Raw genomic sequence first — 23,118 nt, 5'->3', positions numbered from 1 at the left:
AATCATCCTGTCCTTGCATCCCTTTTTGCCTCCTCTCCTCTCTTTTCTTATCACTTTCCCTTGCTCCCTTTATTTTCCGCTCTTTCACTCTCCTCCTTCTCCTCTCCTTGTTCTCGTTCGCCCTAATATATCTCTTCATAGCATTCCCTTGCGTTATTCTCCTCTGTTCTTTACTCTCTTCTGCCATTTTGTCTCATCTTTCCCTCTTCTCTTATTTCCTCTACTCTCTGCCTGTGTAATTACAAGACTGATACAGTGCCCACCCAGAGGACAACATGCTATTTACAACAGAGAGCAAAGACCATCTCAGCCTGCACATTATCCCAAACTGATTTTTAGTTAATATGCAGACGCACTTCAACATCATTTCTCATGTTCTTATACACATTAGACTATTAAATTGATATTAAAATGATGTATCAGATCCATCTCTATAAACTTAACACACATAAATTGATAGAATATAAATAATATGGTGCTTAAGAACATTTAATATCTTTCAATCAACCAATAAAATCTCACCACCACCACCTCCACTCAGTAGCTGTTCTGGAGCTTTCAATCATATAACATAATCTTCTTCAGCAAATGGTAATATTGTTTTTGTCAACTGAGGTTTTAAAAAGGAAAGGAGGGGGGATAAGAATATCCGTTCTCCTGGTGACATTTACTGGAATTTATCAAGAAATATGAAACATTTACATATTTCAAACAAGCAAAAGCTGCTTTTAGAATCAACCAAGACACTTACAATCCCATTTGTAGTCGGCTCCACAAGTCGGCTTATTAGCACCAGCTTTGAAGGTTTTATCTGTGAATTGAGTTCCTGTGTTTCATAACCCCGAAAAGGGTTTAAAAAAAAGTGATAGATGTGATATGCAGATTTATTGTTGATGCTCATCAAACCATTTAGAGAGTTCACGTTTATCTAAAGTGGCCTACTTCTATGTCTTTATGCTTCCTGTTGACTTGCACTCTATTAAGTCTGTGGCCTGCATTTTCTTTCTCAACGTCTCATATTTACTGAGAGCTTGCTAAATTTAAAGAAAGGACTGCATGAACATAAAAAAGAACATCCCTCCCTTCTGCCATTAATTCTTCTAATATTCCCCACAGGAGCATTTTTTCATTGGGCAAGAAAATTTTCTCATCAGCTACCCCTACACAACATTATATTCAGAGATCAACGCTGTGTGTGAAGTTTGTAGTTTAGATCTTTGACAGATCTAGATGTGATCTGTCACATCATTAAAGATATGAAACAAAATGAACCTAGTGCGCTCTTCATCAGTTCACATTGGAAGCTTCGCCCTGTGAGATGGATGTGAAAAATGTAATGTCACCATACAGTATGCATGTGTGGTGCCATTTTACTGCACATGGTTTTTCAGGATCTCTGTAAAAAAAAAAAAAAAAGGTGGGTGAGCTCCCCCTGTTGCCTGGTTTACAAACAGTTTATTGCACTAGACAATAAAACATGATTTTTCCATTGTGAAATCAAAAACCGTGGCAAACTACGGATTAAAAAAATAGATGTTGTGAGGGATTTTTTTGATTGATTAAGTATCTAACAATCAATTCCAGTGTTTAATTTTCAGGCTAAACCGAGTTACTTTGAGACTTTTCAAACCACAAAAGCTCAAAATCTAAATTGGTGGAAGACATAAACAACTTCGGACAGCTAATTCCCTAACTGCTTTGGGTAGTGCAGTTTCCTGTAATTACAACTTAAACATAAACACACAACACTTCCTGTGGTGGCTGAAGACAAGCAGAAGTAACTGCCACTTTTAATATAAATATGACGACAGGACAAAACCCTCATGCAAAAGCAGTGTAAAAATAAACTTCACGTCTGCATGCAGTGTAGGTCAGAGAGGGATATAGGCGTGTGTGACTTCTGTGAGCTGAAGGCTAAAATGCTGAAGATGGCTGATAGGAAGTGGTTATAACCACTCACACACTATGCGAGCCTGTCAGGGCTCAACAGCCAAAGGCTTCAGGCAGCAAAACTGTATTACTGACATTTAAGTAAGACGCTGAGGATGAATAGCTGGTTAACACTGTGGCCAATGTCTCACAATGCATGTGAAAAAGGTTTCATCTGCCCTTCTCCATCATGTTTCGCATTTTGACAACACTTTGACACTTAAAATAACTCCTTTGTGTCATGATTCACAAACCAGTTACAGGTGTAACAGTGTAAAAGCTACACCTAAAATCACTTTAAGTCACACCTTAATTACAGACAACACTTGGTGATCTTCATTCAACCTATTGTGACTTGTGAAAGCAACTGGTTGCACCAGTGGTGATGCATGTGTCATAGCAAAAAAAAAAAGGAGTGCTTTTTCATATTGAGTTTCAAGGAAGACATGAATAAAGTGTGGAGAAAGAAAGACAGACAGACGCGCAGAAAGTTTGCTTATATCCAGAATAAAAAGTGAGAGAAAGATAGGGGGACATTTTTTCTGTGTGGGAGAACAGGAAGCCACTGCTGCTTCACTAGTCATATCGAGATTGTGTCTAGCCATGCAGGAACAACTAAACAACTAGTGTAACTTGATACAATTTTATGTTGAAAGAGTTTGATATCTCAGCTGATTTCTATCATTCTTCACATAATAACACATTTTTAAGGACTAAAACAGCATCATGTGGCTAAGTTTTGTTAAATATTAACTCAACCTTATGATCATATGCCAGGATTTCCACTAACATCACTTTTTTTTTGTGCTTCAACCTACCTGAGCGGGCTCCCCGGAGCCTGAATAGCACCCTGGTGCGAAATCCAGAGGTGTCACTCTTGGAGCGGGACCTCCACAGCTGAGGAAAGTGCCTCATCTCCGAGTAGGTGTCCCCCTCCTCATTTTCCATGGTCTCTTTGTCAGCCAGCATGAGAGAGGTTGCAGACACACACTGAAAGTAAGACAAGAAAATCTCACATCAACCTCATCAGCAGCTGCCTGCCCGCCTTTCCTCTGATACTCACTCAAGCTTGTCTCCTGCAGCAGTGCGACTGTGTGTGAATGTGTGTGTGTGTGTGTGTGTGTGTGTGTGTGTGTGTTTGTTCCTGTTTGTTAACGCCCATTGCCTCTGAAAGACAGGTTGCCTATACTGTTTAAAGAGTGTTTGAAATATGATCTGTCTGCTAAATGAGAACTTGTGACAGGTAATGCTACATGCCCATTATCTGACTGACTGCTAAACCTGTTCTTTTTAAGGTCCTAAAGTTTGTGTGGAGTCCAAATTTCACATTACCTTGAGTGTATGTATGAATTTCTGCAGGGGAAAATACAGTAAAACATGACTGAGGGAGGAACCACAATTACATCAACATGGTGGAGAGCATTGCTCGAAACAAAAAGCTCCTTTGACTAGTAAAGGTTACCAAATTAATGTTATGTAATATGCAATGACAAAGTCAATGCTACATCATGGGAAATGCACAAACTGAAGTGGGTGCAGCTTGCTCAACGTTAGATGTCGCTGATTCACCACCCTGTGCTCTCTCCATGTGTTGACACCCAAAGCTTGTCTCATACTTCACGCCTAGAGTTGGTAAAATCAGAAGACATCTCACTCTGATCTTCTTTTCCAGGCATGTGTGTGTGTGTGTGGGTTATCCAAGCTTGCACACTTGCACATGTTCAGTTGCTGTTTGTGTACTAGTAGTTTTCAGTTAGTGGAGCTGCTGAACGAGGTGGTTTCATGTGAAGTAATTATAAAAATGTCCAAAAATGTCCTTGCTGGCACCTTTTTGTGTGGGTTCTCTCTCTGTGTACTGCGGCTTCCTCCCACGGTCCAACGACATGCACTTAATAGGTTTATTGGTGACTCTAAATTGCTTGTCGGTGTGAATGTGAGCGTGAATGGTTTGAACTGTTTGTCTCCATGACCTGAGATGAACTGGAGATTTTTAAATAAAATATTATTTATAACATCAAAATCTTATTTGCTATGCCACTTTTGTCAACTGACTGTCAGTGTTATCCTTTAAAGGCATCTTTAAGTTCAAGTTTGGGTTAGTCTGTGCATACATGAATGCATCACACTGTTACTAGTTAGTGTTATATGTTAGTTAGGTTAGTTATGGTTATGGTTATGGTTAGTGTGTTATAGATTCATTTGTGTATGTTTACATGCGGCTGCTGGATGCTTAAATACACAACTTGCACTCTGTTCAATGCACAATACACATTTCTGCACAGAGGGTTTATGTGTATATTTTCCTTTTGTATATTCTTTTTACATGGTAGAACCATATGTATTCTTCCTCCTTAGAGTTTAAGGAGTTATTATTATTATATACTGTTGTGCAGCACTTTGGAAACCTTGTGTTTGCTAAAAATCGTGCTATATAAATAAAGTGGATTTGATTTGATTGGATCATCTTGCCACAGCACCTTACTTACCTATTTATCTTGTGTTTTTTTAAAGTTTATTATTATTTTCTTTTAATTATTTTACCTCAGTATTTTATTCTATTGTATTTTTATGGTATTCAAATATACAGAACTGGGATCTTTCTTTCTTTCTTTCTTTCTTTCTTTCTTTCTTTCTTTCTTTCTTTCTTTCTTTAAAACTTTAGATTATATTGTGAGTGGCATGATTTGAATCTAATGTCCTTTTTTTTTGAGGGGATGACTACAACCATTTGTTTTGCAGCAGAGTGATCCTCTTCATTTCAAACCAGCTTGTGCTGCACACTCACTCTCACAGTCACCAGCAGCAGCAGCAGCCGTAGCGTTGTTGGTTGCAGCCGTGTCCTGATCAGTGGAGATGGGCTGAGGCTGAGAGAGGTCCGACCCAACAACAACAATAACAACACCACCGAGACACACGGCCCGCTGACTGAAGCAGTTACAGTTAAGGGAAGAGACTCGGGTAAGTGGGGACATGTTTAACTTCACACTGAGACTAACAAACGTAGCTCTGTTGTTGTTTCGTTCAGCTAAAACTTGGCTGTGAATCCGACGAGGAGCCGCGGACGTTAGCTCGGTTCGGTCAACGACTAACGTTCAACTTCACCGCGCTCGGTTTAGCTGCTAAGGCGCCCTCGTTTGTATCTTATCAAACGACACACATGTGTCCGTTTTTAGTTGGTAAATAAACATATTAAATGTTTTGTTAGTGTGTTAAGTTGGTGGTGTGAAGTAGCTGCTAACAGCAGGCTAACCCGAGCCTCATATCTCCTAGTTAACTTGAGGCCAGAGTCGGTGCTAACATCAAATCTGACATGTTAGCCAACGTTAGCTGCTTTTAAACGTTAAATATTGATTAATTTATGTATTTTATTTTTTTTAAAGACGTCCTGTGTGGACTTTGGTAGCTCGTTGGCTAAGTTAACATAACTTAGCCTTTACTAGTTGACATAACCAAGTGAGCATCTTCATTTTAACCTGTGCTGTGGATAATAACATGGACTCCAGCTGTAAAAGGCCAAAGCCTGTCAAACCTACTGTCCCCATGGAGACATGACTCCTCTCTGACCTGTCCCACCTTTGACCTGTCCTACACAGCCTCTGGATCACTATCAGTGAGCCTTACATGTGCCCACATGTGCTGTAAAGACTTGCTCTGTAAGCACAGGTAGGTTTACAGTTACTATCTTCAGCCCGGGCTGAGATCATACAAGGATAAATATTGACCCTTTGACTGAGACATCCAGCTGCTCCTCACTGTTGTTTTATGGCTTGTCCTGTGACCAGTTGGCCGCCATGTGATGAAGCCGAAGCCTCAAGAAGTCAACTCACTAATACAGCTTTTAAAAACTCGCATCTCTGTGCCGTCTCCAGCTTTACATATTCGCTGTCGCCGGGTTTTTTTTACACAGGAAGCTAATCTAATGTCCCACTTGTGACCGAATGAGTGCATTTGTACACGTGCACACAGTATCCTGGCAATGATACTGCGTGTGTGTGTGTGTGTTTGAGCATGTGAACGTAATATCCTGGCTTCAGAAACCCAAATATGCTACATGGAGTACGGGACAGTGTGTGTTTGTTCTGAACACAATGGATGGATTGTACATGTACTGTACAGATAATATATGACGATAAACAATCCAGTAAAATGCACGCACAGATCTGACAAGGTCATGCAGATAAATAGTCATATGAGTCAGTAAGTATGATCTGTTTCTTCTTTACTTAACTGCTGGAGTAAGTAATGAAGGTGTTTGACAAGTTTATTAAATAATTAGTTCATGGGGTGGTCGGTAGCGTAGTGGGTTAAGCGGCCGCCCCGTGTGTGGAGGCTATAGTCCTCGCTGCAGCTGGCCCCGGTTCGAATCCTGCATCGGACGGCTAATTTACTGCGTGTCACTCCCCCTCTCTCTACCCCCTGCTTCTTGTCTATCTTCAACTGTACTATCAATAAAGGCATAAAAGGCCAACAAAAATAATCTTTAAAGAAAAAAAAAATCCATTAATTAAAACAGGGATATAGGTGCGCGTGTAAATAAATAAATATGTGCGTGGTTAAGTTGCTTTAGCAGGAATGTGTTGAGTTTAAAACATCTATGTCATGTGAATTGAGTTAACATTAATAGTCTGTGTAGTCCAGCCAATATAAGCTGTTTACAGATATATCGGTATTTGTAAGTAGAGTTGTCACGATACTAAAATGATTAACCACGATACTATACCAGACAAAGTATCGCGGTTTTGGGTATTATCGCGATACTGCTGCCTTTTTTTATTATTATTATTTTTATAAACTGCGATGTATTTGTACAAGTTAGTTTGAAACAATGACGTTTGTTTTTTTAAGCAAAATTAGTGTTGCCACTGACGACGACGCCGCGGCAGACTCGCCGCTCGGGCCCGGTGCTTCTGCCATGGTGAGTGTGTTGTCTCGTGTCTGGGCGAGACAGAACTTTAGCTTGTTGTTTGTTTTGAAGCGAGTTTCTATCGAAGCGGAACACACGAACAGCCAATCAGCTAACAGATGGACCCAGTATGCGGAAACAGCATCAGATCATCTCCCCGGATGACAGGAAAACAGCCAATCATTCAGCAGCTGTGTCGTTCGGTTGCGGTTCCATGTTGGTTTGTTTACAAGGGAGTAGCATGCAGTGAGAAGCCGAGAGGAGAGCAGAGGCGGCCACTATGTAGCAGAGACTGGCATTGGTGGTATAGTAATCCACGGTAGTACCGTCGTGTAAAATTTCTAGTATAGTAGGAACCGTTACGATTTGGCACCACGGGCTACCGTGGGTACCGTGGGTATCGTGCAACTCTGTTTCTAAGTAACATCAAATGGCTGTGTAGGAATGCCAAAGATGTGTATAGTTAGTTATTTATCAGCTGTTAAAGTTACGTGTGAAGATGTAGGGAGTGCTATTTAGAGAATATGGCAATATAATCACCTGAAAGTCATTTATATTTTTGTTACCTAAATAATTAATCAGCCTTTTACATACACCTCGGGTCCTCTTCTACGGAGTCTGCCATGTTGAACCTCCATGTTTCTACAGTAGCTCAGAGCAGACAAACTAAACGCTGGTTAAGTGTTTATAAGGCCTTTTGTGCACTCCGCAGCCACAGCCAACACCTCACCGCAAGTTTATTTCGCAAACACTTACTCTATGGAGAAACTTTATCACTCAGTTTGAAGGTGGAATTCTGGCAATCTGCCAAATGTAAGTCCAGCTCTGTTGGAAGTATCTGGATCTTAAGCTGCTAAGTTCTCCACCGTGTACAGCGACTGCCTGTCGTGGCGGCAAAGAACGACTGTATGAGAGCGAGGAGAGTGAACCAAAACAGTAAATTTGCCAGGCAACGTTGTCACTTTCACATTTTCATTTTATTTATGTATTTAGAAATGTGTTGATTATAGTCCCTGAAGGCGCTAGGTACATGTGTTGGTTATTTTTCATCAAAATTAATGTCCCATCATCAGTATTAGTATAATTAACATACTTTTCCACAAGAACTTTTAAACTGTCCCACCAGCTTACCTGTCCCTGAGTTAAAAGACTACATAATAGTCGCCTTTTCCTCCACGTTGGGTTTTTGTTTTGCACTATTTCTAACATCTGTTCTGAAAATGCAGACGAACTGGCGTGCAGTACCTAATTTACATGATCACTAAACTCGACAGAGACGCCTCTCACTCTCACATGACAATCACTGTTTGTGCAGCGTCGAGATAGTCGCCTCTGACAGCGTCGCTCCTTTTTCTCGTGCCTATGTGTCAAACGGGATGACTCGGGTAGACGCGAGAGGGGCTGACTGAGATGCTCTTAGCTCGGAGTCCATGCACAACAACCGGGCCTTTTGTCCCCTTGCTTTGCCCCCCGTCCGCCCACGCAGCTCTCATAATGTCCCGGAGAAAGAGAGTCTTTATCTCCGCTTTCCAAAGACTCATCTCAATCACATATTTTAGGCTCGGCCCAAAAAGACAGCAGCTTTAACAGGCTAATACGACAATATGCCTACAGTAACGCAGTGCCCACCCACGCAGGGTTTGACAGTGTCAGGCGTGTATTCACACTCCAAGACGAAAGAGTTTCTAATCATTTACTTTGTGTTGACTTCCAGTGAGCTGCAGGTTTCAGGGATGTGTCAGGTTAAATATTGAACATTCACGCCTGTGCAGCTCCTGAGGGTGTCTACGTCGTTTCTTTGTGTTGAACATGGCTGAGCTCGGTGGTGTTTTTCTTTTTCTTTTTCTTTTTTCTTTTTTGAGACCATGCTCAAGTGGGTGCTCAGCTGTGGAGAGAGAAAGAAAGAGAGAGAGAGAGAGAGGGAGGGAATACAGAAAGGGGGCTGGCCAGAGGCTTGCCAAATCGGATGAGAGAGCAGTTGGGAGGAGATAGCACCGAAAGTGAGAGAGGAGAGGAGAGGACTGCAAGAGAGGAGAGGGAGAATGAAAGAAAGAGAGCAAGCCAGGGTGGGTGGAGGAGGTAGAAGAGAGAGTGACAGTGTGTTACAAGAGAGAGGAGAAAAAAAAAAGAGGGACTCAGAAAAAGAGAGAGAGAGAGAGTGGGTGAGGCTGATATAAAAGGATAAAGGCGGGGTTGTGGTTTGTGTCACATGATCCGCTGGCAGGCTGTAGCCTAGTAAGCTCCAGGTGGCAGAGAGACTAGAGATACAGTAGATACAGAGAGGGAGTGGGACACGCTAGCATGGCTAGCCACAAAGACAACTGAAAATTGCTCATTTGCTTCCTCCCGTCTCTCTTCTCCACTCTTTTTTTTTTTTCCCCCCTCTCGGTCCTTTTTCAGGAAGTCTTCCTGGTCCCACTTGCCCAACGCTCCCCTTCAACTCCCGGCCCCAGCAGGCCGGGGAATGTCCAGTGTCGTGATGCCTTATGTGGACCGACTGAACCGCTTCTGTGGCTTCCTGGACATCGAGGAGAAGGAGAGCAGTGGCAAGTTCCTGCGCCGTTACTTCATACTGGACACGCAGCAGGGAAGCTTGGTGTGGTTCATGGACAACCCGCAGGTAACTACATAGGAGCTGTGCTAGCCTAGCTCTTAGCTTTAGTTTAGGGTTAACATCCTGCAGGTAACTGCACAAGCTGATGTTACATTATTTATGGAAAACTGGACAATTTGCAGGCACGTCAGATGTGGATGATCACCTAACTGGAGAACACAAAGCTTAGTTCAGGATAAATACAAGGATGAGCCACAGGAGTAGGTCAGGGCTGATGGTGTGTGTGTGTTTTCTGTGACCCCAGTTTTGCCTTCTAGTTACCAGGATAAGTCCACGTATAAATTGATCACACACTCTTGGTGTCACAGCCATTACAGTGTAACTCTCCTCTCGCTGGTTTGGAGATGCTGTATTTGTAAGTGCTCTGTTACATGAAGTATTCATAAATCATGCAGCGCAGGGGGGGGAGATTTTGAATAATTCAGAAAGTCCTTTTTCTTTTTATAGATCGACAAAGCTTACATTTTAATGATGTTAAATCTGGATCTGCTACTTTCAGACGCACAGCAAGAAACTGAAATTAACAAGCACGGAGTGCGCTCAAAGTGTGCTTACTCTGTAATATTGACGCTCGTACCACAGCTTCATAAAACGGTGAGTTAGTCTAGCTGCTGTTTTTAAAACGTCCTTATCTTCACCAACAGAACCTGCCTATCGGTGCAGACTGCGTTGGCTCCCTCAAGCTCACCTACATCTCTAAGGTAAGCAGAAATATTACCACTGAAGCTTATCTGACACGAGCGTGATAAGATTATGTATAAATAGAATCTATTTACATTATTCGGTTGAATTGGGAACCTAACAGTTGCGAGCTTTGTTCATCTCTAGGTCAGCGATGCCACCAAGCTGAGGCCTAAGGCAGAATTCTGCTTCGGTAAGAAAACACCTATCATCTCAATCTTGATATCTGTTATCAATTTCTCAACATTAAAAACACAAATTTGATAGTGTACTGGAGGCATAAGGTCATAGGAACATATTAAACCTGTTTCCCTCTTGTAAGAGTTCTAAAACTTAACAGATCCCTGCAGTGCTTTGCAAACATCAGCATCACATGTTGACAAAGCTGAGTACACTTACCATAACCTGAGGGAGGAATCTTAGCTGTCCTTCTGTGCCCTCTAAACTCGGGTCAAGCACTGCTCTCCACATACTTTCTCCACCATCAACCAGGCCAGCCTGTTTATCCAACACACCAAGATGCAGGCGGCCGCGATGCCGGTGCTTTGGCAAATACCAGGTTTTCTTGGATAATTAATAAATTACAATAAATAAGTTCAAAGAAACCGTAAGTTTGTCTCACATGTTGTCTGCTGCAGATCTGTGGTTTTCATCTCTGCCTTTCCTATTCTTTTCAGAATAAATGCAGTAAAACAAACTATGCTGAAAAGACACCAAACTAATCCAGACACATCCAGTAATATCTGTAACTGCTCATCCTCATTGGGGTTGCGGGAGGCTGGAGCCTAGCCCAGCTGACTTAGGGCGAGAGATGCCAGTTCATCACAGGGCACAAAGAACACCCAGCAGTATTTTAAATAAAAATCCCCATCTTCCTATCCTTCATAACAACTTGTGTGTAGTTTCAGAATACTGACCCTCAGTGCCGAGTTATACTAGAAAAGAACTGGATTGTACAAAGCTCGGTCTGACCACATCGGAAATCAAAAGTTTTTATAGTTGTCCCAAGTGGCCACACTCAAAAAAATCAGAGCGAGAAGTCAGCCGTCATGGAGAGGAAGCAGACGCAATATGATTTTAAATATGGGGGATAATGTCATACGTTTTCAGACTCTGAGTCTCAACAACAAGTCTCTCCTGGATGGCATTTATACTGTTACCAAACACAAAGTGCCAGAAACAAAGGGAGCTCGAGAGAGAGAGAGAAGTTCAAACACTGGCTCCTTTCACACCTCCACACAGCTTGTCAATCACAGTGTGAAGTGGGTGTAAATGTCAGTTTGGGAAAGTTACAGAAACCCCCTCCCCTCCTCCTAATTCTCACTTCAGGAAGGTGTGGGGGGGGGGAGCGATGGAGTTTCTGCAGCTATTCGACCATCAAACAAGCATCCAAGCTTTAATCTTCTGATGACCGCTGATCCTACCAGAGGATATTTGGCAACAAGGATAACGGAATACTTTTAACTATTTATATTCGCCCTTGTCTTCTCACCTCGTGTGGCCTATACGGGAATAAAAATGTTGCATAAATATGAACTTCCATCAGGTTACTTAGGAGTAAACCTCCATTGCCTGTTATTGTTTACTCGCCCCTCTCCTCCTCCTCCTCTTCCATCTGCTTCAATAGCAGGAAACACTAGTGGTGTCGACTACCGGGCCTGTGTTTTATGTGTGGCTGTGTGCGCGCCAGTTGCCTTGTTGAGGTTTCGACAGGATACCCGGGATCCTAAACGGGACCCGATACAGAGATGCATGATGTTATTTTTAAACCGCCGTTTGTGTGCCACATGTTTTGCTGATATCTACAAATCCGGCTGCCTCCTTCCTGCATCTAGCAAGAAGCACAGTTTCTAGAAGCATTAGATAATAGATGGAAATAGATGGAGGTGGTGAGAGAGAGATCAAGAGTGGTGCATTTTTATGAACTTTTGGTGCTCTGCTCATTTCTCAGCAGCACACATTGTTTTATCGTGTGTAACTATGAGTCAGATCTGATACCCCTCCTCCTAGAGTTTTCTTCCCAGAACCCAAGACACCACTAGCTGCAGTTGAGCTCTCCTAAACATACTGTAGACATATTGGAAGGCTGGATTAATTCATGCTGTACATCTGAATGGGACCAGACAGGCAGATTTATTTACAGGGAAGTGGAAAAAAGAGAGAGAGAGAGAGAGAGAGAGAGTGAGGGTGAGGTCTTGCATGTGTCTAAGACAGAACAGGGAAGAATGATCTTCATTGTGCCACAGAGTTTGAGCTCTCGGCGCCTTTTGCAGCACGCCCCCACCAGATTTACCAGTCCAGCTTTAACGTAATTTATTCACATGGTGCCGAAAGGAAATAGAGGAGACACAGAGGAGACGGTTTGAGCTGCAGAATTGAAAGATTTATGTCGGAGAGAGTGAGACAGACAGAATGAGAGACTTCAGTTTCTTTCAGCTCCTAAATCCTGATCCATAGCTAATCAGCATTTGACCCAAAAATTTCTTTGTGATTGAAAATGGGGTTTGCTCACATGGGTGTGAAAATATGCAAGAATATTTGGTGGTTGGTAGCCGTGGGCTTTCTTTTTTTATTATTTTTTTTCTTTCTCCTCCGTCATGGTTAGAAGTGGGTAGGTGGTGGCAGACTGAGGCAGCTGGATCTAGCTGGGTCATCATCCACATGGCGAGAGAGAGAGCGCTGCTGGTAGTGCGTGGGAGAGTCCCTTGGCTCAGTTGTTTTTCACTTCTAGAGAAATCTGTGGCAGTGGATCATATAGTACTTCTTTGTACTGTGTTTCATTTAGACATGATTCATATTGGACATTGAATGAATCAGATGATTTATTGCAGAGGATGCTTTCTGACTGTGATTGAAGAGGCCTGGATATACTTTCACTCTCTTTTTGTTCCCACTGCTGTTGTTTTATGATTTATTAGTCATCAATGCTGGGATGAGGAAGTTCTTCCTGCAGGCCAATGACCAACAGGATCTCGTGGACTGGGTCAACGCTCTCAATAATGCCACCAAGATCACTGTAAGACACACACACATAGAAGATCAAGAGTCAATTCCTGATTGAGGTGTACTCAAACTTGTTTTTTTTGGCTCATGATTTATCACTTGAATAAACTCTTATTTCTTCCTCTTCTGTATAAATGGATGAGTGGACTGTTGAGCAACTAGATTGCAGTGAGTCAGAGCATGACTAACAGGATGCCGTATTGTTGTAATGAGTGCTGGGATAAAAGACCGTTTCCATTGTTCTCCATGAAACTTTAACCATCCAGAGAGGAAAATGATATTAAAGTTGCTTGTGAACTTTTACATGCATGCAAATTACAGACTCTATTTTAACTAAAACAAACAAAATGACCCATTCTTTCTGTTTACTTCTCGATCTCTGACGTGTGTGTGTGTGTTTTTTCTTAAGGTGCCAAAGTTATCTGACGGGCAGCAGAACGCAGAGAACCAGAAGACTTTACCAGATGTCGTAGGGCCAAAAAAACAAGTCTCCTATAGGACAGAGATCATCGGGGGAGTCCCCATCGTCACCCAGACGCAGGTAAACAACAGCTTTACTGCACCGCATGCTGTATTAACATGCACGCAAGCACGCTGTCATTTCTTTGATTACTACATGCCCTCTTTAATGAAAACAAGCTTAATGTGTATCGTTTTGATTAATCCTTCTTTTACGTTGTCATAAAAGTCAAAATCACTAATATTTTAATCAGAAGTGAGTCATTTATCAAGCAGACATGCCCAAAATTTTCTGGTTGCAGTTTTCAAATATGAGATCTTGCTGCATTTCTCTGTTTTATGACTTTAAACTGAATATTGCTTATCACTTTGGACTGTTGGTTTGAGCAAATCAAGCAATTTGAAGACATCACTCTGACTTCTGAGAAACTGTGATGGGCATTTTCTATTTTCTGAAATATAATACTAATAATGATAATATATTTGGTATATCCTGACTTATACTTCACGTTTTATTCAGAACTCTGTCTAAACATGGGTTGTGGCTTCTCTGTGGTAAATGACGTTTTTTTAAATGTTGTTGAAACTGCAATTACAACATTTCTGCTGTGTTTCACCCTCAAGCATGAAGGTGGTGATGGCGCAGACAGAACGGAGCGCGAGGCCATGCATCGCTCCCACAGCCAGCTGCCGTACTTCCTGGGCAGGCCGTCTCAGGAGCACACGGTCATCAAGTCGGGCTACTGCGTCAAGCAGGGAGCCGTGGTGAGTACCTGCTGCAACACTCCTACAACATCAAGTTCGGCACGTAGCGGTGGCCTCGTTAACACGGTGCAGAAACACAGTTCTGGAAGAAAGCCTCACCATGAAGATCTGTAACACATTACTTACATTACTCATATACACTACATTACTTCCATGAAAATAAAAGGCACCTTCATGTGGGGAATGTCTTGTGACTTGGTGAGATGATGAGATTTCAGCTTGACTATGGTAAATAATTTGTGCGCCCAAGGATATGCTGCTTCTCCAGCATGCACAATTCTGTACTTCATAAAAGTCCAAGGATAAGGGACTTCCCCCTCTATATATAGAGGGATGTAAAATGTGTAGGAACTAATTTAAAACCATAATTCTGCTTTTATTATTGTAGCAAATGTGACAGATGTTGTTTTGCCTTCAAATTAAAAAAGGTCCCTTTTTTTCTCCCCCTCCTGCAGATGAGGAACTGGAAACGGCGATATTTCTTACTGGAAGAAAACTCAATGAGTTACTTCAAGTCAGATTTGGTAATTAACTTTGTTTCCTAAGTCCTGTGACACTTTCTGAGGAATGTTTGTATTGACGACTCGTGGATTCAACCCCACAGTCTGAGGCGGAGTAAAAGCAAACACACAAGCCCCCAAGTTCTAACATGTTTCATCCGCAGTCTGTGGAATTCAATGCCTTCACCTCACATGTCCTATCATGCACCCACCCCCCCCCTCCTTTCTTACACCACACACACTGTCCTCATGATAACACTGCACGTCCCATACCCTGTCCTTGTCCGGGTCTGCCCTTATTTGACAGCTTTATCTGTGTATTTGGCGATCAACAGGCCACAAGGACACAGACTCTCTGTCTGCTGTATCAAATGGCCGGGTCAAGGAAGTGTGCAAGGAGTGCAAACTTAAAAACCCTGGCTTGTATATTAGAAAAAAACACTTCTAATACACGTGCAAATAGATTTTTTAAGTTTCGGCTTCTTTAACACTTATTTATTTACCTTCAGGAGAAAGAGCCTCTGAGAATGATCCCCCTGAAGGAAGTTCACAAAGTCCAGGAGTGCAAACAGAGGTATTTAACATGTCCCAGCGTTTGTCCCATTGTACAGAAAAATGTCTTTTGTCCAGGAGGACGGTGTTTACCTTTTGATGATTCAGATAAAGCTATACATGAGATAACCGCGATCCGACTTGTTTTCCTCTTTTGTTGCAGTGACATTATGATGAGAGATAATCTGTTTGAAGTCGTCACCACATCAAGGACATTTTACATACAGGTAGGATGTGAAAGGGATGTACGTAACTTAAACCGTCTCGCTCACAAACACCGTGATTGCTCTCTTGTTTACCTACCAACAATGTTTCCCTAATCACATATCACGTTTTGATTTCGAGTCCGTCTCACTCTCCACTCTCTCTGTGTCTCCACTAGGCGGACAGCCCAGAGGAGATGCACAGCTGGATTAAGGCTGTTTCAGGGGCCATCGTGGCCCAGCGGGGGCCTGGGAGGTCTGCGGCCACAGTATGTATCAGGACGATGTCACCACAGTGTCGACTCAGACCGTTGTTATCTCAAATGTACCTGTTGAAAAGGACTTCAGACTTGCACGTACGGCACTTGAGACTTACTCAGTGACACGAGACTATTCACAAGACTTACTCTGCTGTTTCACTCACGTCGTTTATTGATTATTCTTCGCAGTTTCTTGCTCTCACAAGAGCACATACACCTGTAAGCTACAGAGATGCCAAGAAAACAGGAGTATGTTTCAGATGAATTTACCCTCCGACTACCGTATTATTCTTTTATGTATAATGATAATATTAAGCCTAGCTGTTTTTTGCATTGTCTTTGTAGGTGTGTAGTTTACACCAACCTACAGCTCGAGCCGTGACACATGGCCTTGGGACATTTGCTACCAGGCCACAAAGAAAAACAGCAGATATTCATGTCAGTTAATAGGCCTGTTCTCCATTTTCCTCCCCCGTTCCCGTCATATTTTTTAGGTTTTTTTTTTTTTGGGCCACACACACATTTTTTGTCAGACAATCGACAGCTGATAGAAGACAGGAAATGAAGGGAGAGGGAGAAAGACAGGGACCGACATGCAACAAAGATCCCCAGCTGGACGAGGGGACGTTGTGGTTCATTGTTTCTCACGTCAAGCCCTGAACACTTGTCACGGCGTCTTGTATACACAAAGAAATGACTCACGAGTAAGATGTATATTGAAATCAGTCACACTGGTGTTAAAGAGTCTGACAGTAGCTCATCAGTATGCAAGACAACCAGTGATGACAGACTAGTGTACGCACACAGACGCATCAAATCTGTGCGAGTACCAGAAGCATTCAGTCAGCAGCAAACGTGCACAGAGACAGGCAGCTACACTACAGGAGGTGAGAAGAGAGAAGTAAACCAGCTCCATAGTCCGGACTGCAGAGGAGAGAGTGTCCTCTGCTGCAGTCGCTCCCCTCTGGTTAGACTGGAATCACTCTCAACACCTCTGCGCTGTCCGTCTCTCGACAGTTCCCTTCTTTCTTTCTTTGCTTGTCTTTTCTCTCACCTTCTTTTTCCTCACCTGTGCCTCTTCTCTCTCTCCCTCTCTCCCTCCCTCCCTCTTTCTTTCTTTCTTACTTTCTTTCTTTCTTTTTCTGTCACATTGTCTCCAACTCGTCCTCTCCCTGTGGGCAGACAGCCCATCTGCTCTAATACTGCTTTGCACTGTGTTGTTGCAGATGCGGCAGGCCAGACGGCTGTCGAACCCCTGTATACAGAGGTATACGTCCCGAATCGGGGAGTGCAGCAGCACGTATGTCAGCTCGTCTAAATCCCCCCCTCCCCCTTTTAAACTCTTAAGTTTACCTTTTTTAATACTGATTTCCACTCACTGGCTGGCCCTTGGTGGTTGTAGACATAAGAGCAGATCAGATCTGACGCCACATCTGATACTTTTTTATTTTTTTTCTAAGAACAAACCACATCCTAAGTATGGCTGTGATAACCCAACAAGCGCTCCTCCCTTCACGCCCTCGTCCTCGCTGCTTCTCTCATCCTCTTCTCCTCCTTTTTCTCAAGCTCAGCTCAAAGTTTGAGGCCATTTCATTCAGTGCGCTTCGATTCTCCCCAGTTAAACATGTAAAAAAATAAAAAATAAAAATGATATCAGGAGTTTTAAGACTCGAGGTGTGCTTGATTTAGCTTCTCTCGCATGTGACAACTGCCGCCATGAGCATGGCAACTTAAAATCAAGCACACCGCAAGTCGTTGAAACGATTTTAAAAAGTCCTGTTTTGCTCAGGTAGAGAATGACTCTTACTGTAAACAGCTGGACCATCTAACCATCGGGGAAAAAAAAAGACCCGCAGTCGCTGCCTTTCTCCCTCCTTCCCTCCCTTCTAGCTTCACTTGCACAGCTTTCACGTCCTCACTTTATTGTAAGCAGAAGAATTCATCTACAAACATACACTCACTGCATGACCTACCTGACCAGCTCTGCTGTGAATACCTTGTTTCTCTCTGTCTTTATTACTGGGTACATGTGTCTTTCACACCTTCTGTTTCTCTTCCCTTCGTGCTCTGTTATCTCTGCAGTCTGCTGCAGCTGTGTACCTGTCTTAGATGTGTGACATCCTGCTTGTCTCTCCTCCTCCCTCCTGTTCGCTGCCTGTATGTTTTTTTCTCTTTTCTCATACACACGATAATAAGACACTTGTTTCTTGTTTCCCACGTTATCTCTGTGTGATTTATTTATTTTTAAACGGTGAACATTTTAACAGCTGCTGAATCCACACGTCCAGAATCACAAATAATTACGTGCATTTAACTGTTTATACGCAGGGTTTGTACGAGCTGTTACAGTGTTAAAGGGGGCATGCCTGCTTAATGTGATTACAGCAGTTAATCAGTGCAGTGAACTGAGGGCTAAGTCTTCAATTCGTCCTAACGCTCTGCATCAGCTTGATGATTTTGGACCTTTTGATTCAGCATAAAGCATCTTTTTAATACATGTGTGGCTCTCCCTGGGACTTTCAGACATGTTTGTGCAACGAAACCGATTAGATTAGATCATGTGATGTGTCGAAGTGATACTGCAAAGTCGTGTGGGAGAAACTGTGTCAAGGGTTGAGGATCTTAAGGTCGACGCAGATGTTTATCTTGAAGTCTTTTTGATGCTTTTATACCTGGGGTGGTTTTCTCTAACCAACATTTCACCAGCTGCTCGGTGGCTACCCCCGTTTTTTGCTTTCACTACGTCTGGTTGTGTCTCTTCTTTCTTCCCATGCTTCTGTTTTGTGTTTCAGAGATTGAAATCTGACAATGAAAAGCTGTGAAATAATGAGCAACAACCAACCACTGCTTCCTAAGGCATTCTGCTCCTCCACTGCAACCTGTCGAGACTACCAAAACTAAAACCCGCTGACACTACTACCACTCCTCCCGCTACCTCTACTACTCCTTCTCCTACTGTTACTACTACTGCTACTACTACTGCTACTACCACCATCTTCACTCTCTAGCAATGCTACATTCTTCAGCACCTACAACCTTCAGTACCAACTCTGCTAAAGCTGCCTCAGGCCCCACATGCTGGTGTTAGTTCCAAGTCTGTAACTCACTTTCGTGTTTCTCAAATAAACTCCACATTTCAGGATTTCACTTTTTTGTTTTTTTTTTTGTTTTACCTGTCTTGTCTCCCTCACTCTTATTTTGTCTGTGTCCTCCCGCTCTTTCTACTGCAGGAACACGGCAGCCGTTCCACTTTCTACCGCAGCACCGCGGGTCCCCCCGTCCCTCGCTCGCCCATATCTGCCATGCCATGCTACCCAGAGTGGGGGGCTGCTGTCACATGCGGCACACGTTCGCAGCCTGGCGTGGGACAGCGAGCACTTCATGAGCCTGCTGCCACGGCCCAGTCACAGCCACACGCCAGCACGCCTGTCCCTGCAGGAGACGCGCCTGGCAAAGTGACCTGCAACCCACCCGCGGCCACCGTCAATAACTCCGAAGAGTCACCGTGGCGACGGCGGAGCAGCTTTGAGCCCCACATGCCTGAACCGCCCCTGGACCTGGATGAAGCTGACCTGCCAGTAAGCGAGGTCTGAGCCGCTGAACTTTGACGTTTTTAAAAAACGTCTTTAACCGGATGGAGACTCCGTAGAGGAGGAGGAAAGAGTGCGCGACGGGAGTTTTCGAAAAAGGACAGGCGTTGGTTTTCAAACCGAAGCTGTTGGCGGACGACCGTGTACAACACCACAAACTTTTTGAGCTCCTCCGTCAGTGCCGTCAGTGTGCTAAAAGAAAACAAGCTGGGTCACCACTGAACTGCACTCGTGTGCCAAAGACGACCCGGTCTTCACCCACGCCCCTCCGCCTGCCTGCTGTCGCATTTACAACCCTGTATTTATTTACTAACAGCTGACGTTGTCAAACAAAAACTACAACTTTTAGTTTACTTCCTGCCGTTCAGAACTCAGAGAGACAGCTTCATTTTAACCTGTACAGGCACGACGACGCGTTGGATGGTCTTTGCGGGCGTGGGAGGACGTTTGTAAACTACTTTGTGCCAAGAAAATAAGGGAGTTTTCAAGTGCAAGCTATTTCCTCTTGTCTGAAAAGAGGGTTCAAACTGAGGACTGACTTTTCATCACCTCTCTAATCTACTCATTTAAACTGTGTGGTCCATTCATACACTCACACTATTGTAACTCTGGATTTGTCTGCTATAGTTGGCCAGTGTTCTTCACTCTAATGCAAATGATTATAATTCATCCTGAACTGGTCTAGGACTATAAAAATATTTGTGTACGACCCAGTGTGTATAATAAGACCAAATGTATTGCAGCTATAATTTTTACTTTTACTTAAACTCCTCTTTTATTTTTTAAATATATACGAGGGTTTAGTTGCTCACTCCTATGAAGACATCACTCACCGTTATTGACCACAAACTAAAGCAGCTTCAATCTACAGTGAATAGTTTTTACAGAGCCAACCACATCAGGCTATCACCGCACACGCATCACTTCACAACCTGAACCATCTTCGCGGACTACGCCGCAAGACTTTGTGGAGCGATGCTAGATAACGCCAAGCGTTATGACTGAACAGGAAATACAAGGAGGGGAGTACGCTTAGATTTTTTTAACACATAGTAATAAAAACTTCAACAATAGAGCTGGGTCACTTATAGATCAGCTCCATGTCCCGACAGACTGATACGTTAACTAAAATCTGTTTGTAGATTATACTGTACGAACGTTTTGGATCAAGCTCAGACACTTCCGTTGCATGTTAAAACATTTTAATGATTCCTCAGATTGCCTTTTGTGTTTTTTTTTTTTTTTAGTTTGTTTGTTTTTTTTAAATCTACAGCCGCTGTGTGTGTGTGTGTGGTGTGTTTGCAGAATAGAGCTGTGTGCAGCAGATTTATTTTTTATATGCTTTTTAGATGTTTGCTGATCGTATACCTGTGTTGCCAACCTGGAAAGAGGCAGATGCCTCATGGTTTCATTTTTTTAAATTTTTTTTTTAAAATCCCACTGTAGTCCGGCTTAAAAAATACACACTAATCTCTCTCTCTTTTTTTTTTTAAGTGCCTGCTTCATTTCAGCCCAACAAAGTTGCAGCTTCTTCATCCTGTTTCAGTCCGGTGTAATTGGTTTGAATTGACTATTTATTATGTGGACGACTTGAAAGAAATAAACACTGAAAATGTGTCTCAGGTTTCCTGATGTGTCATTCAGTACTGCTGCTTATTTACCTCCAAAAGAAGACAATCAGGCCGTGGAGGTAAAGCGAGCACCTCGGTTTAGTCTGGAAAGAAAGAAAATCACAGGTACTGCCCTTCATCACTCATCAAGACTCATCCTGCCCTCTTGTGGTGAGAGAAGAAACTTCACTCTTCACTTTCATTAACCTGCTATGGACTGAAAACAGTCCTGTACAAGTCAGTGAGAACAGGTGTAGTCTGGGCACGGCAAACCTTTTTAAAGTAGTTTTATTTCTTAATTTATTCTTCAAAACTTTAGCTAGTATCATTGGAAACACCCACACTGACCTTGCTGCTTCATGTCAAAATTGCAGCTCTATTATTAAATATTATTACAGTAATTAACACCAGAGCACAATCTACTGTTTATTATGATTTGGCAGAGACGTACAAAAACTGCATTAATTAATCAAACGTATTGAACTTTTTCAAATTTAACAGCTGTTCGATTTTAATTGCATTCAAAAATTTGTTTTTTTTAAAGATCGTATCATGAAATGATTTCACTGACAGTTGGACTGCAGTAACGAGCCCTCATTAAGACTTGACTTTACTCTGTGTTACAGGTTGATTCATGCTTACTCGAAACTCTGATGTCAATCAAAATCAAATCTATTTTTCTCAGCACGTACACAGTGATGGAAGACTTTTGGAAATCTACCGGCAAAATATGGAATATACTAGTCATAAGTTAGTTTGTATTTGTGTGTAATCACCTGAAATTAAGAGTCTTTGTGGTTTTGTTACCTTTTTATATCTACAGAGGGAGCGGGTCCCCTTCATCTGAGTCTGCCATGTTGTATCACTACATTTCTACAGTAGCCCAGAACGGACAAACCAAACATTAGCTCTAAATTTTTATCATGAGTTTCGCACCCACTCCAGCTACTACTAGGGTGAGGAAAGGGGTGTTAAGTTGCTAGATGTCACTAAATCCTACACAAATAAAAGTATTGCACTTAAAAATCAAATGTATCATTATATAATGCAAAAAAACCTGTTGTATCAGATTATTATGTGTTGGGTGCGGCTAACTTATATATTTTTTATTTAAAGTAATCATATTCCACCACAGCATGTTCAGTTTACATTTCCCCTTCAACACTAATGATGAAGTCATGTCCACGTGTAATCCCTCAGCTCTTAATCAGATGCTTGTTATGCAGTATATTATGTGTAGATGGATTTACAGAGTGAGGTCATGAAGCAATACTGAATATGTAAAGCTTCTTTAATTAGTCAGAGAACAAGCTGTGACAGATTCTGGGCTTCATTCTTCGGGTGTACAATATATACTGTGAACACAGGGTGGATGTTTAGGAGTATGATACACTGCTCCTTGATATAACCGAATGCTGTCTTTACTCCATCCTCGCATATCTCAGCTGGTGGATGCCAGACTTTGGTGTGGCTTCAGACGAGGGCCGCATTTGGACTCCCTCACAGCCAAGGCATCGCAGCTGACTGGAGCGGAGAGATCACACAGACCTCAGTGGCATCCATCCCCGGTTATGCTCGCCGGCCTTGGTTGGATGAGTGGGTGTTCCTTTATAAGATGAGGCTGTTTTCATCTGCGGATTTTCCCACCATTTCTCGCCTAGGTTCCTTGTCCTCCACAGAGCATTGCCACATAATGAGTGAGTGTGATGATGCTGCAAGGTCTGGCTACTGCTGTCTGAGTTTCTTTCATTTTTTTTTTTTGGATGAGTCAACAATGTGGGTTTTTATGCATTGGAGTGACATGAAGCTCAAATTTCTATGCACTGAGATGAATGCGGCCTCTTATTCATCTCATTGCCTACGTTGAATTCTGGGTTTTACAAGCTGTACGCTTTCTTTCAGAGCATATGACAGCCCTCCATCCCTTTCTGCCCCTCTATAATTGCCTTTTGGATACAGAAGCTTGTGTTACCCTGAGCTCCGGCACACCGCAGGAGGCCTCGTCCACCCCTATTCCCAAGCACCAGTTCAGAACTGTGCTCCCCTGCA

General features: G+C 42.7%; 2 protein-coding genes across 11 annotated transcripts in view; one reads left to right on the top strand and one right to left on the bottom strand.

Moving 5' to 3' along the window:
* The window catches only part of phactr2 (phosphatase and actin regulator 2), a 40,620-nt gene extending 37,664 nt beyond the window's left edge, over positions 1–2,956 (bottom strand). For 2 of the 3 annotated variants that reach the window (XM_027277404.1, XM_019265291.2), the window contains exon 1: positions 2,748–2,956. In XM_027277404.1, the coding sequence (XP_027133205.1) occupies positions 2,748–2,898 (151 nt within the window). In that variant the 5' untranslated portion in view covers positions 2,899–2,956. The remainder of the gene's footprint in view (positions 1–2,747) is intronic. The other variant, XM_019265294.2, reaches the window with a different exon arrangement.
* A 1,741-nt stretch (positions 2,957–4,697) lies between these two features.
* On the top strand, positions 4,698–21,076 carry LOC104931082 (pleckstrin homology domain-containing family A member 1). 8 transcript variants are annotated; one of them, XR_003462264.1, is made up of 15 exons: positions 4,698–4,887; positions 9,233–9,452; positions 10,091–10,147; positions 10,275–10,320; positions 13,046–13,143; positions 13,540–13,671; positions 14,214–14,354; positions 14,810–14,878; positions 15,364–15,428; positions 15,570–15,633; positions 15,789–15,878; positions 17,096–17,169; positions 17,952–18,026; positions 18,662–18,963; positions 19,100–19,222. XR_003462264.1 is itself a non-coding variant. In XM_019265295.2 (14 exons), the coding sequence occupies exons 2-14, from the start codon at positions 9,297–9,299 to the stop codon at positions 19,326–19,328; spliced, it is 1,296 nt and encodes a 431-aa protein (XP_019120840.1). In that variant the 5' UTR covers positions 4,698–4,887; positions 9,233–9,296; the 3' UTR covers positions 19,329–21,076. The 8 variants fall into 8 exon arrangements, 3 of the variants coding, with proteins under 3 accessions (XP_019120840.1, XP_019120843.1, XP_010744313.1); XR_003462265.1 differs by having other exon boundaries at positions 18,662–18,952; positions 19,100–19,195; XM_019265295.2 differs by lacking the exon at positions 18,662–18,963 and having other exon boundaries at positions 19,100–21,076.
* The last annotated feature ends 2,042 nt before the right edge of the window (positions 21,077–23,118 follow it).

The sequence above is a fragment of the Larimichthys crocea genome, chromosome III (genome assembly GCF_000972845.2).
Source record: "Larimichthys crocea isolate SSNF chromosome III, L_crocea_2.0, whole genome shotgun sequence".
NCBI lineage: Eukaryota > Metazoa > Chordata > Actinopteri > Sciaenidae > Larimichthys > Larimichthys crocea.
This window is presented reverse-complemented; position numbering and strand designations above follow the sequence as displayed.